We start from the raw sequence: 13,955 nt of genomic DNA, 5'->3' as shown, positions 1-13,955 counted from the left end.
ATGTGTCTGAAGAAATCTGCTGGATCAGGCCAAAGGCCCATCTAGGCCAGCATTCTGTTCTCTCAGTGGCTAACCAGATGCCTACCAGAAGCCCGCAAGCGTGTACACACATGCACAATATGTACATATCTATATGACAGGCCACAAGGCTTTGTCAACCCACACAGGCATGCACATACAGAGGGCCTGCCACTTACACGAGGGTTCAGTTCCAGGGGGTCCGCATGCAAAGGTAAAATGAGGCAAAGTCAGGAATCCCCAGAACTGCTAACACACCCCCTATGTGAGCCAGAAGGCTGTTAGCTCTGGGAGTTTCACCAAGGCTATCCCATGACATTCCCAGAGCCATAATGCATGTATGTGTATGCTCACACAGGGATGGGTCTATTTGTGGTACCTGAGTAATTCGCACTATTTATATAATCTGAGTGATTCTCCCGAGTATGGCTAACATGGTAAGCCTAAACAGCACGGTCATAACAAGAACCGGCAGCGGTGTTTTGAAAGAAAGTCAACCAAACAATTAAACCAAGCAAACCACGGAGAGAAAATGCTAAGACACATCCCACCGCCCACTGTCCCGTCACATGCAGCTTTTGTAATAATTGCAAATAAAGGGGCTGATGTTGAGTGGGGGTAACAAGAGATCAGGCATCAACAACAGCAAAAATAAGATTTCAGGATGCAGAGTTTGCCACACACATCTCGAGAAAGTGCTTCTTGTATGTGTGCACGTGTGTGTATGTTTGCAGTGTATGTTTTGTATACAGTACAGTATTTGAAATGTAAAGGTCGGTAGCGCTGCTGATGGGCTTGGGCACTTTCACACCCTTAGCAGATCAGGAGAGAGAGATATATACAAAAAAGCAGTTTATGTGAAACCTGAATTCCTAAGTGGACAGACAATGGGCCTTTATTTTTGTGCTTTTACGCAGTAACAAATATGCTGTCATTTTAAGTAACAATTTTTTGCTTTAGGATGCACTCTGGCATTTATTTGGATACCTAGGAATTCAGGCTGATATTATGAAACACATTTATTACATTTGGGAGTAAACAGCCACCATGACAGTAAAAAAGAGAAGATGCTCATATAAATCAACCATTATATACAGTACTTAAAAGTGTTCAAAATCTTTCATCTATATTTTCTCTTCGTTGGAGTATCACGATCCTACTTTCACAGATGGAAGACCAAGGTAGAGACAAAGGGAAACTTCCAGTTTGTTGGAACCACCTTCGTGGTGATAATACAGTACTTACATAAAAGATAAAGTCCAATTTTATGCATGTTTACTGAGTAAGTCCAGCTGAGATCCATGCAGTTTACACCAAGCATATGAAAGCAGCAATCCTAAACACACATATTTGTAAAGTCCATTGAATTCTTATTTGGGGGCCAGCAGGCTCAGAAATGCATTGCAGAAGTATAAAGAATTATCCATACCAGGCTTGATTGGTAGCATCTAGGGATAGTAATAAAATTTATATAATAATATAATATAATATAATATAATATAATATAATATAATATAATATAATAATCATGTGGAACTGTACTGTAGCTGAAATTCTAACTTCCCCAGATAGGATGCTCCTAACACTGGCTGCTCCACAGTGAATCAGCTCTGTAAAAAGGGTAAAAAGGTAAAAGACTCCCTGGATGGTTAAGTCCAGTCAAAGGCGGCTATGGGATTATATGCCTCCGATATTCTCTTCTTCGCCACTGGTGGTCAGTGTCTAACCATGCTTCGTGAATGTGAGGCTGTAGGCATGGAGACAGTAAGTAATCAGAGGCAGAGGTGTGGTGGGGTAGAGACGCTTGCTGGTTTGTGGTCCTTCCTGAAGCCTTTTTATCTGGCTCCTTGGCACACATTCCTGAGCTATGGCTGCTGTTGCATGCTGACAGTTTCTAGGAGCCATAGGTGAGACCTGAGCAGTGGCGTAGCAAGGGAGGGGTGATGGGGGCAGGGCGCCCCAGGTTCCAGGGGAGGGGGGGTGACACTCGGCGGCCCCTCCCGCCACTCCCCAAGCCGAGCCCCGCTGCCCGGCACCCTGTCTGTGCTGCTTTACGGATGGCTGGGGCAGCCCCACGAGCCGCTGCTCACTCGGCGGCTCGCTCGGTCGCCGTGGGAGCAGCAGCGCCGGCATGGATGGGCTGCACATGCGCAGTCCGTCACGACGCACGTGTCAGGATGCCCTGCCCCCAGGGGGGTGGCTCCGTGCGGCATTTGCCACCCTAGGCAGCCAAGAGGCTTCCTCTGCCCCTGGACCTGAGTGCAGGGTGGTGACCAAAGGTGGACAAGCTACCCTGGAAGGAGCACACTGTTCCCCCCCCAACCAGAGCTACTATCCCTCCCCTAACACCCCAAGTGCCCATGTACATGGTACCTCTGGTTACGTACTTAATTCGTTCTGGAGGTCCGTTCTTAACCTGAAACTGTTCTTAACCTGAGGTACCACTTTAGCTAATGCGGCCTCCCGCTGCCGCCACACAATTTCTGTTCTCATCCTGAAGCAAATTTCTTAACCTCTCCTGCTCCACTCTCTCCCAGGACCAGAAGAGGATTGAAGTGGGAGGAGCAGAAGCTTGCGTGCAGCTTTTGGGGGCGGGATGGGGGGGGGAAAGATACATAAGCTGAGAACAGGGGCAGGGCCTCTGTTGTAGAAACTGCCTCACTGGGTGTACACCTAGAAGTAACTGACAGACATGCTACTGATAGACTTGCCTTTCCCTAACTTGTAAGTGTACTTTTGACAATAAAGAGATAACTCCTCATGAGGATCTTAAGGGCTGGCAGTTTCCTATACTCCTACACCAGGGTGGGGAACCACAGGCCCACAGGCCAAATGCAACCTTGCAGGCCTGTGTGGGCTCTCTGCAGGCTATATACCATCAGAGTTACTGCCTAAGGTATGATGGATAACAGAGCCTTCTCTGTTGTGGCACTCCAGTGTTGCAGTTTCTCCTTCACTTGGCTCCATCACCACACTGCAGTCCAATACAATCTTATCTCATCACACTTTTAAATATAGTCTCTTCTATTTTTTTTTTTTTTTGGCTACTATGATTTACTGAAACTGCTACCATGGTGATTTTGTGGCTCCTTTTCATCCATTGTGAACTACGTTTGAGTTCACATACTATAGGAATACACACACACACACACACACACACACATATAAGCAGATGTCACAGGAGCAAACCCTTAGGAGCATAGGAAGCTGGCAAGGCAGACTAATTATTTTATCTAGCAATGTTCTCCAGGGTTTCATTAAGGGAGTTTTCCTAGCACTACCCGGAGACTGAACTCAGGGCTTCCAGCATGAAAGGCATTTACTCTGATCACTGAACAATTTCCCTTGCAATGGAAGGACCAAGGCTCATCCCCTGCAAATAGGAAAATGACAAGGTGAGACTTTGTGACTTCATTGCATGCAGTACTGTGCCACGGCCATTAACCATGTAAAAGGACTAGAACCACCAATGGGTTGTAGCTAGTTGCCTGCGGTCATTTTATTCCCTCTAGAATTTGTGATTCATGGCTATACTGAAACTCATCAGAAGTTGAAGTGTCTTTCAGAACGGCTTTCCAATCGACTTGATCCTCTTAGGAGGCAAGGTCTGCCTTTCAGGATGATTACCAAGCTGCTGGGCTTTGTTCAGCTCTGTGACCTCAATACTCCAAGCCAGCCAGTGTCACAAAAGACTGCTGCTGGTGGTTTCTGTTAATTTCTCCTGCACATAAGTGGGGGGGGGGGGGCAGTGAAGTGGCAAGCATCCTCTGTTCAACCACACAAGAGGCAGTGACAGGATTAAGGAATTTTGGGATACAGTTTACAACAAACTAAAGAAAATGTTTAAAACTACGTTCTCTAAGAAACCAGAACTATTTCTTTTAGGCATAATGACATCTGATATTAAAAACAAAATAAGACCACAGTTCATGTATGCAATCAACGCCTCCAGGAATCTAATAGCCAGGAATTGGAAAAGAGAAACCCCTCCAACCAAGAATTTGTAAGCGGTCAAGAGAAAACACACTTCACACTCCCAAATGTACATGGCACACATTCCATACCACATGACAAAATGAAGAGTTTAGCAACACAAAACTGTTTATTATTTATTAAATGACACAAAATACCTAGATAACAGACTCACTCTTTTTAAAGGACACATATTTACATTATTTACCAAAGGAAAGACTCCCTGTACCTATCCACTGACTTTGAAATTTTCACTCTTTTTTGCACTGAAGAATGCAATGCTGGCATGCCCCATTTGCAGACCTGTGTATGTAGAACCTTTTTTTTTTTTGAACAGGTTATTTCTCCCTCCCACAAATGTCTGCCTCCTCCCACCACCCAACTGCAAAGGTATTCTTCTGAAGAACTTCTTTATACAAAAAGTATATTACATTTTTGAATGCTGCTGTACTCTTAGAACTTTAAAATGTGTTTAAAAGGAGGAAATGCTCAACTATATGAGTTCATTAAAAATGAAAGTGATACTTTAAGAATGCACAAAACCAAAAACATTTTGTCTTAAAAAGAAAGTTAGGACAGATGCTCGCTCTGCTTTGGAAAAGTTAAAAGACCAGGACACACATATATACACACAAACAGAAAATAAGCATCTGAAAGAGATCAGGAAGGTAAAACCATAGCTAACATAAGTTTTTTTAAAATTCTACTTTTTAAAAAAAGTTTACCATATATACTTTGGCACCTTTTTGTAAGCTAGAGAACAAAACCATCTTTACAACACATTTGCCATTAGTTTTGAAACAAAATGGTCACGGTTTTCTTTAAAATGTATTTAAATCAGAAAGAAAGAAAAAATAAATCATTTTGCTGGGTATAAAGGTTTTTTTTTTTAACAAATCCCCCAAACAAAAACATTTGTCAGAATAAATTTGCAGTTTTTAAAAGAAATGCAACTGCTTTGAACTGCACGCAACAGAGGAAGATCTGAAATGTCTGGCCAGACATACTGTTTGGGTTGCAGTCTAACCCCACTGCAAGAAAATGTATTTATATATATCTATTATAAGTATCTTTATGGCTCAATATAGCAGGCACATGATTCCAGCAAATAACAAGAAAAAGAAAAAAGTTGCTGGAGTATATGGCTGGAAAGTAGTTTTTTGCCATAGCTCAACATCAATCACAGGAAGATAAGTGATTTAGTAATTTAGTAATGCTCATTGGGGGGGGGGGGAATGTGAAAAAGTCATAGTTTGTTTCCACCAGTGCCAACACAAGTAGACTCTGTTAGTTTTCTTATTTGTTCATATTTTAACACACTGCTTCTGGGAAATGTTTTTTGCAGAAATATGACAATTGAATGGATCACAATCACAATTGTGGGCACATTTCAGAATAGAATTAAGGTGCAGTTTCCAAAGAACTTACCCCAGATAAGAGTTTGCTCTAGTTGAAATTCAGCTTTTAAAAGGAATTATTTCCTTCCCCAAAAGGCATTCAAATCACAAATTTATTTTTATCAGGCAAACAAAATTGTACAACAGCTTTCATCCCCATTGTGAACTCCTCCTAAGTTTATTTTCTATTTATTCTATTTATTTTCTATAAATAATGCTCATTCTGGGGGACACTTCTGAGAAACATCACATATAAGTGGATCAAGGATGGCAACAGCCGAAGAGGCATTCTGCAGTTGATGCAGAACAATCTTGAAAAGTACATGCTGTGATGAATTCTTAGTTACCGTCTCCCCAAGATTTCCCAACCTCACTTGATCTAGCAATATTACTCTGTAAATGGCAAGCTCTCGTACTTGAAATTGGTCTGTTTTGCTGCAAGCACTGCCCTTCCCTAGTTGACCAGGGCAGAATGGAGATAGATGACTAAATATCTATGTGAATTTCCTGACAAAGTCTAAAGATAAGCCATCAAAAGATTTTCTGGCTTAAGTAGTTGTGGGGAGCTTCGGGGAAGTCAGCTCTAGTGAGCTGTAACTCTTATCAATACTGTGTCACGCTCAGTATAGAATTGCTCAGCTTTTGTTAAACAGGAGCACTCCAACAGAAGCCTGAAGAGAAACCATGAGAACAAAAACTAATTTAAAAGCAACATTCAGAAAAGTTGAGCTTCAAAAAACAACACAACACACAATACAAGGTTGAGGATATGATTATCCCCCCCCCCCGGCAGCCAAGCTAATGACGACCCATTCGAGGGTATAAAAGGTTTTTTTGGGGGGGGGGGTGAAGGTTGTTCCAAAGTCAGCAAGAGGCTTCAATGCCCTTGTTGCCTTTCCCAACTTCCTCGTATCTTCTGAGGGTTGTGCAATGTTTGGAGAGGACTAGCTTTCTAGATTCTTTGCAGCTATACAGTTAAGGAGAGCCTGGGAAGCCTGGCAGATTGATTCAAGTCACAATGCAGCTGACATTAGATGCATATCTACAAAAAACCAATCTAGATTCCTGGCCCAATAGGAAGCGACATAAGATTCTGCAAAGGGTGAAACCCCCTGCTTTTTGTTCTTGTAGTGCTTGTGTAAAGACAAGAGGGAATCCCAAACCAACAACTGTGGTATTATTAATTTCTGAGTATACAGTGTTAACATTTTCTTCTTTGCAATACTAAAAAAAATGTATTTTACTATTACTAAAATACATTAATAATGTTTTTTATTTGTTTGAAGGCAACGAGCAAAAGGAGCATCAGTAGTTTTAACCTCTGCACTTTCACGGTAGCACAATCCAAGCATGGGGTGCCACAATAACGAATAGTATCAGCCTTACAAATGCATTCACAGGAGTGTAATTTTATTTCCAACAGAAATAAAAACTTGGGTGAACATGAGATTGGCCTTTGTTATTCAGAGTGATAGCGAAATCAATACTTTTGCTGTTTATTATTAAACCCTTAAAAAGGGCTTCCCTTTAGACCAAAGACCAGATACTTCCATACAGTTTTCTGCACACCATACCGAATATCACGCGAAGAGTTCAACAGCATTCTTCTGAAAATGTAAATACCAAAATGGGCATGTGAAAATCAATTGAAATGCCCATTCTACTATACCCCACCCCCACCCCTTACGTTGCTTCCATTCAGCCACTGGTAGTAGAAAAAGTTAATTTAATGGGATCAACAGGTTTGCTTATCCATCAGCAACCAAGTAGAACATCAAGTGTGCAGAAAAGGAAAGAAAGAAAGGCCCATTGTGTGTTTATGCAATGTAGTTATACTGGTTCGGGTTCTCCTTGTCTCTTTCCATGTAGTCTCTGTCAATCAACGACTCTATTCTCTTCTTAAGGTCAGCGGGCTGTGAAAGCAATTCAGGAAGTGAGCAACCATTTTTTAATCATGTTAGTATTAAAATATGTATATAATGATCATTCAGTTTTTACATATTAGTGTACTGGTTCAACTCAATTCCTCAATTCTGTTTATAAACAGAAAGAAATTAAGATTCACAACCCAGGTGGACTTTGGACATGCACTTTACTGCATCTACAAAATCTTCCTATTCTGACAACACATATCATATAGGCATATGTTTTGAGTGCTGAAAGCTCACAGCCTTCCTAGCTAATCCTATATTGGAATTCTTTATCATTTGCTGACTAAATCATCTGGTTTTGCTACACTGGACATTCTCAAAAACAAAACTATTTTTCATTTGAAAGTTCTGTAACAAGCGGAGAATTTGCAGGACTAATTTTGCTGCCAATAGTTTAAGCAAGAATACTCATACTCTACCTTTACTGGGAATTTAAGCTGGTTGTATACTTCAGACACGAGGAGATTGTGGCTCAGAGTCTTGCGCATTTTCATGATTCTCACAATTGCAGCATCAATTTGGTACTGACGATCCTGAAAGACCCTCTCTGTAGTGCTTGCTTGTTCTTCTACCTGCAGGAGGAGGACATTTGGAAAAGAAAGCATATCAGAAAAGAAAAAAGTTCTAACTATGTCAACTCTAAAGTGAATGGATTAATTTAAATCAGCCATTAATTTGGGATGGGTGGATGAAATTACATTGGTGTTCCATGAGGTAGTACTTCCAATAAGAAAGGCCAGCCCCCTAAACCTGAATATCCTAAATATACCTTTGTATTCTAAGTCACCTGCTTCTACAATGACTAATAATTAGGATCTCTAAGGAGGAGAATCCTGCCTTTGAAATACCTTTCCCATAACTGAATGTGCCTACAATCGTGCATTTTAAGCACCAGTTTGAAAAGCTGTTATTTGTTCAGGTCTTTGCAATAGTATTTAAAGGCTGATTATTGTATATCTGGCTAAGAACAAACTGGAGTCCTGCTAGATCAGACCAAAGGTCTAGCTGACCCAGCAATCTGTTCTTGCAGTGGTGAACTGGACACCACCGAGAAGCTTATAGCAGGGCATGAGCACAACAGCCCTTGGCCATTCGTAGTCCAACATCAGGTGTTCAGTGGCATCCTCTCTATAATACTGGAGCAGGTACACGGCCATCATTACTAGTAGCCATTGATAACTTTTTCCTCCAATAATTTGTCTAACCCTTCTTTAAAGTCATCCAAACTGTTGACTACCACTACATTGATTCAAATGAAGTTTTAGTGTTTTATGACTTTTATAGCTTTTTAAAATCACTTTCCTGTTTGTTTTTGTTTTTAAATGGAAAAGCTGCATTATTATTTTTTGCATTAAATAAATATTAAGTGTTTTTGCTGGGGGGGGGCGGGCAGTGTCAATGAGAAGGATACACATCTTGTAACATCAACAGCAACTGAAAAACTGCATGGGGTCTGAGATCTGGTGGCTCAGAGGAAGCTCTAATTTGAACATTTGCAACGAAACATGATTTCCACCCTCTTCCTGGTCATCTTTTAGAGGGTGTTTGGCAGCAGGAAGGAAATGGAAATAAACCAGTACAGTGGTACCTCCAGTTGCAGATGGGATCAGTTCCAGAGCTCCAGTCAGATCCTGAGGTTTCCGCAACCAGAGGGAAAGCTTCTGCACATGCACGTGCAGCGAAACACTTACGGGTTTGTCACTTTTGCAACCCGAAGTTTATGTTACCCGAGGGTAACGTAAGCCAGGGTGCTACTGTATAAGAATAAGCCATAGCTAACCCAGCAAGGAACTGGTGGCCATAAATAATTCAACCAGTTAGCATGCAATGTAAATAGATGTTTTGCCAAACGCTAGGAAAATGAAAATCTAATTTAATGTAAAAGACAGCTTTCGTTTGTAGTGAATCAAGAGCAAGTGTCTTGATGCCCCAACCTCAGAAAAGAGGTTTGTGTAACCCCTCCCCCTCTGGCATATCAAATTGCTACTGATGACTCCAGCCACATAAATGGAAACTGGAGTCAACATAGCTACCACTGATCTGCTTCTGGGTGGTTTAGGCAACTGATCAGGCGACCAGAAAACATGACAGTAATCTGGAGGGGTTGGGACACAACAGGTACCGTTTCTTTCATCTGGATCTGATTGATTTTTATCCTGAATAGCTTATGCCTGAAGTCATCATTGCAGGTAAATTTGTCACCATCTTCCACATCTTTGCCTTTGGGGCTTTTTGTTAGCACTCTGGCCTTGCCACAGGCTAATGACTGGAGGGTTCGTCGGAGCTCTCCATCCTCTAGAATAGAAAGGAGAGGGTTTAGTTTTTTAGTCACTAGTACTCAGAAACCACAAGGAACATCCAATACTAACCTATTCCAGTAGCTTGTTTTATCTCCTCTAAACTGAATTCTTCACCTTCATTAAACATAAGCAGCACTAAAGTCTGGAATAATGAGACCTGCAGCTCTTTTTTTCCCTGTCAGAAAAAAAGAATGATAAGAACATTTCTGCATTTCCTTAGAAAACTGAAGAAATTTATTTAATTATCGTTCTTTATGCATGCAGAGGGACGTTCTACAGCTTGCAGAAATAACATCCATTCTGCAGAAAAGGAAATATTATCCACATGACAACTGTGTTGTCTTTATAGCAGAATACTTCTGCCCTATGAAGACATAATGTGTAACTATGGTTTGCCTTCCTTAACTATGTATCTGAAACACTTAGACCAGTTTAGGATTGGCTATGAATGTGGTTGTGAAATTGCAGAATTAACAATGAATTAACAATGAATTAACAATGCTAAAATCTATACTGAGCAAACCCTCGTTAGGACAGTTTCCCCGATTCTCCAGCTATTCTGTTTGTAGATCTTCCTAATGTTTCCGTGTTTCCAGGCCCAATTCAAAGTGCTGGTTTCAACCTATAAAGTCCTTTTACAACTTGGAAACCAACACAAGTCTATGCTCATCAAGGGTTCAACCCCCCCACAAATATATTTATTTATATTTGGGGGGGGGGGGAATGACCCTAATTGAATACTTTTGATGGATCATGGAAAGCCTTGTTCTTGTGGGTATTCACCAAAAGATGGGCATTTCATCCAAGTGATGGCACAGGATGTTGGTGGCAGAACTGATGAAGAAACGAAATCACATTAAATGAAATAAGACAGAAATGGTTCAATAAAGCGGAACAAAAGCCAGAGACCAATTTTTTTAAAAATGGGATTGATCACTTAAAAAGACCTGTTACATTCCACATTTACTAAATGTCTTCAATGAGTGATTAACACTATACTGGTAAGAAAACATTACCTCTTTAAATTCTGCTTTGAGTACACAGTGTCCTAATGTTGATTGCCACTGAAGTTTTCTGCCACTGTGCTTTCCTAGATAAAATGTCTTGAATATCTCTTGCAGTTTCACCATCTGAAGAGAAGAGAAATATGAGCTTAAAGTTGAAATGATCAACTACTATTTCCTTATTTCTGCCCCCGTCCCCCCTCTACTTTTTGACTGCTTATTTGAAAAGGCTCTATCACTATTAGATTTGTACCATGAAACTTTATACTTAAGTCATTTTAATACAAGCATTTTACAACCAAAAGGGTTTAAGATTAGAATTAGTTTCTAATCTTCAATTGAAGACTGCTAGTTTCAACTAAGTGAATATTTATTGTGCCCCAGCTTCTTAAGAGAATTATTTAATAAAGTCACCTCTACCCCAACATTTTTTGAATGTACTTTAAAAAAAAAGTGCAAGAAGCTTCAACTCTTCTTGAAGTTTTGTATATTTATTTTTGCTGTTACAAAGGGAGAAGTTCCCAAATTACTTACTTAACCTATTTAATTTAAATAATCACCCCTCAAAATATCCAATTTAAAGCTTGATGCAATCTCAGACGTTTCTTGGCCACCTTCCACTTTTCTAATTATTAGGTAAATGTAAAGGTACCCCTGACCATTAGGTCCAGTCACAGACGACTCTAGGGTTGCAGCACTTATCTCGCTCTATAGGTTAAGGGAGCCGGCGTTTGTCTGCAGACAGCTTCTGGGCCATGTGGTCAGCATGACTAAGCCGCTTCTGGCAAACCAGAGCAGCGCACAGAAACACTGTTTACCTTCCCACCAGAGTGGTACCTATTTATCTACTTGCACTTTGATGTGCTTTCGAACTGCTAGGTGGGCAGGAGCTGGGACCGAACAACAGGAGCTCACCCCGTCACGGCGATTCGAACCGGTAACTTTCTGATCGACAAGCCCTAGGGTCAGTGGTTTAGACCACAGCGTCACCCGCATCCCTAATTATTAGGTAACTAATGTTTAATTTTAATCAGTATTTTATAGTCATCAGCGTCAAAGAAGGGTAATAAATTTCTTTCATTTTGCAAGTGTTGTTCAGCTATCTTACCTCTGGTGGCAAGTGCACCTCCATCGGCACATAGGTTGGCCAATAACCCATAGTCAAGATGTTCACGGTGAGTTCAATGTTACCAGGTACGTTCTGATTTTGCATATACTACGACAGAATCAAATGAACAGAATTGCCATACAGAACTACACACAAGCTACAGGCATTTTTAGTCATTCGCCCACTCCATATTTAGATCCTATCCTTTCTCCAAGGAGCTCAGAGTGGCAGAAATCAACTCCCACCTCCCCACTCAATCACCTTGAAACTTACAGAGATGGAAACTGGGCATAGGTCACCCTGTAAATTTCATGAAATTGAAACCCAGATATTTCAAGCTGAATTTCCTTATCTAGGGCTACATCATACTAGCTCCAAACAAAAACAAAAATCCTTAACAGCATTACAAATTTGGCATGCAGAAGCCAAAATGTGTTGATGGAACTAAAGTATGAGTAGTTCAGTTGGTAGAGCATGAGACTCTTAATCCCAGGATTGTGCATTCGAGTCCCACATTGGGCAAAAGATTCCTGGATTACAGGGGGGTTGGACTAGATGACCCTTGTGCCCCTTCCATCTCTACAATTCTATGAGAGGCAGGTATGCGTGTTGTGAGAAAGCAAAGCAAGAGGGAGTCCTTGCAATGGTCTTTTCAGATGTAACTGAACACAAGTGGATAATGATGAAATAAGGATGGCCACTTTGTACCCAATACCTGCTTAAACTGTATCATGATGTCTTTAGAAAGCTCCATGTCTTTAAACATTCCTTCAAGTTTACTGGTGAAAGCAGCTCCACATTCTAGAAAAGGACAGTTGTGTATTGAAGTTGCAGTTAGGAATTTTGTCACTGTCAACAAGTGACTAAAAGTGCATCATTAACAAGACAGCAGATATATATTTTCTGTTTCAGTTCAAGTTGAAGATTAGGGCAGCATTGCAGTGCTGCTCAGGAGTGGCTGGTTTGGTGGCCACTGCTGCAAATTGGTTCCACTGGTGTTCCCTCACTACTCTGTCCTAGTAAAGCAGCAGTGACACTGTCTTTCAGGAATCCTTCACACATGACTTTTTTTCTATACAGGAATATGCTCTGTGCAGGAAAAAGGTGTGCACATCACAACGGCTAAAGAATACGCAAGTGACTAATTGTACAAAAACATACTTTGGGGGTTTCCTATGAGAAGTATACACAAAAAAACTTAGCAGAGTATAAAACAAAAAAAACCTTACCATGTTTGAGCTTGGAAAGCATAGATTTTTCAGCATCAACTGATGCACTTTTGCCAACTAATAGCCGCTTTGCTAAATCTTTTTTGTAAAAGGCCTCAAAAACATCTTTTCCTGTAGAAGAGAAGTAGATTTAAAGCTTCTTTCCAAGTACATGTTGCAACCATTTCATCTTGCGTTAAGGATTAGCAACCCGTGGTCTCCAAAGGGGAACCCTGAAGCTCCCCTCATTCCAAACAGGTGTAGGGGCTTGATAGCAGATTATTTTGAGATGGCAGAGAGATTCAATGGAAGGTTTGACCCAACCTTCTTATTTCCTCAGAGTGGCTCTATGCTAGAACCAGTTGCTATCTATGCATTCCGACCCACCAAGTATTTAACAACGCAAATAGTTTACAGATTCATTTTAAAAATTGATGTGCGTAAAGTAGTTCCTGTGGGTTAAGGCAATGAACCTGAGTTATGCAATCTTGCGCATTTAATTAAGACTTAACTCCAATTCCTGCAGACCTAACCCCCCAAACAAGCTGGGAGAATAACAGTTAAACTTTTGATTAAGTCTTATTCAGTCAGCATTATTGGGCCTATATTTTTTGCTGATATGCATGGGTGCCTAATGTAAAGAAGACCAGGTCTTACCGTATATAAACCTAAATATAATCATAATTTTATCCAACATCTTTTCGAGCTCCTCATCAGTAGCCTCTTTGTTGCCTGCACGAAGCTTTGAATCCACATACTTAGCTGAAGAAACACAAAACCACAAAGGAAATGATGGATCTGAGCAGGGACTCCTAAACCAAGTCTTAGTTTACTGTTGACTAGGCTAGTGTTCTATAACCTCCACTGGCTCATTGTCAGTTCTAACAGAAAAGAAGTGTCATGCCGGCAACAGCCTTAGCATCTACCAAATTTGACATCACTGTGGAAAGCAAAAGGGAACTTAAAACTCTGAGCATTCAAAACCACCATCTTCTCCAGCCTACCTTGCTGCTCCTA

At 40.9% G+C, this 13,955-nt stretch overlaps 1 protein-coding gene across 2 annotated transcripts in view; it reads right to left on the bottom strand.

Moving 5' to 3' along the window:
- Positions 1-6,227: 6,227 nt before the first annotated feature.
- Positions 6,228-13,955, bottom strand: part of CUL4B (cullin 4B) — a 31,056-nt gene continuing 23,328 nt past the window's right edge. The window contains exons 12-20 of one of the 2 annotated variants that reach the window (XM_033137053.1): positions 13,596-13,700; positions 12,960-13,070; positions 12,446-12,531; positions 11,731-11,838; positions 10,635-10,748; positions 9,688-9,793; positions 9,441-9,613; positions 7,738-7,890; positions 6,228-7,300 (exon numbers count right to left, since the gene is read on the bottom strand). In XM_033137053.1, the coding sequence (XP_032992944.1) occupies positions 7,205-7,300; positions 7,738-7,890; positions 9,441-9,613; positions 9,688-9,793; positions 10,635-10,748; positions 11,731-11,838; positions 12,446-12,531; positions 12,960-13,070; positions 13,596-13,700 (1,052 nt within the window). In that variant the 3' untranslated portion in view covers positions 6,228-7,204. The remainder of the gene's footprint in view (positions 7,301-7,737; positions 7,891-9,440; positions 9,614-9,687; positions 9,794-10,634; positions 10,749-11,730; positions 11,839-12,445; positions 12,532-12,959; positions 13,071-13,595; positions 13,701-13,955) is intronic. The other variant, XM_033137054.1, reaches the window with a different exon arrangement.

The sequence above is a fragment of the Lacerta agilis genome, chromosome Z, assembly GCF_009819535.1.
Source record: "Lacerta agilis isolate rLacAgi1 chromosome Z, rLacAgi1.pri, whole genome shotgun sequence".
In the NCBI taxonomy this organism is placed as follows: Eukaryota; Metazoa; Chordata; class Lepidosauria; order Squamata; family Lacertidae; genus Lacerta; species Lacerta agilis.
The sequence above is the reverse complement of the archived record's forward strand: the minus strand, read 5'-3'. Positions and strand labels throughout refer to the sequence as shown.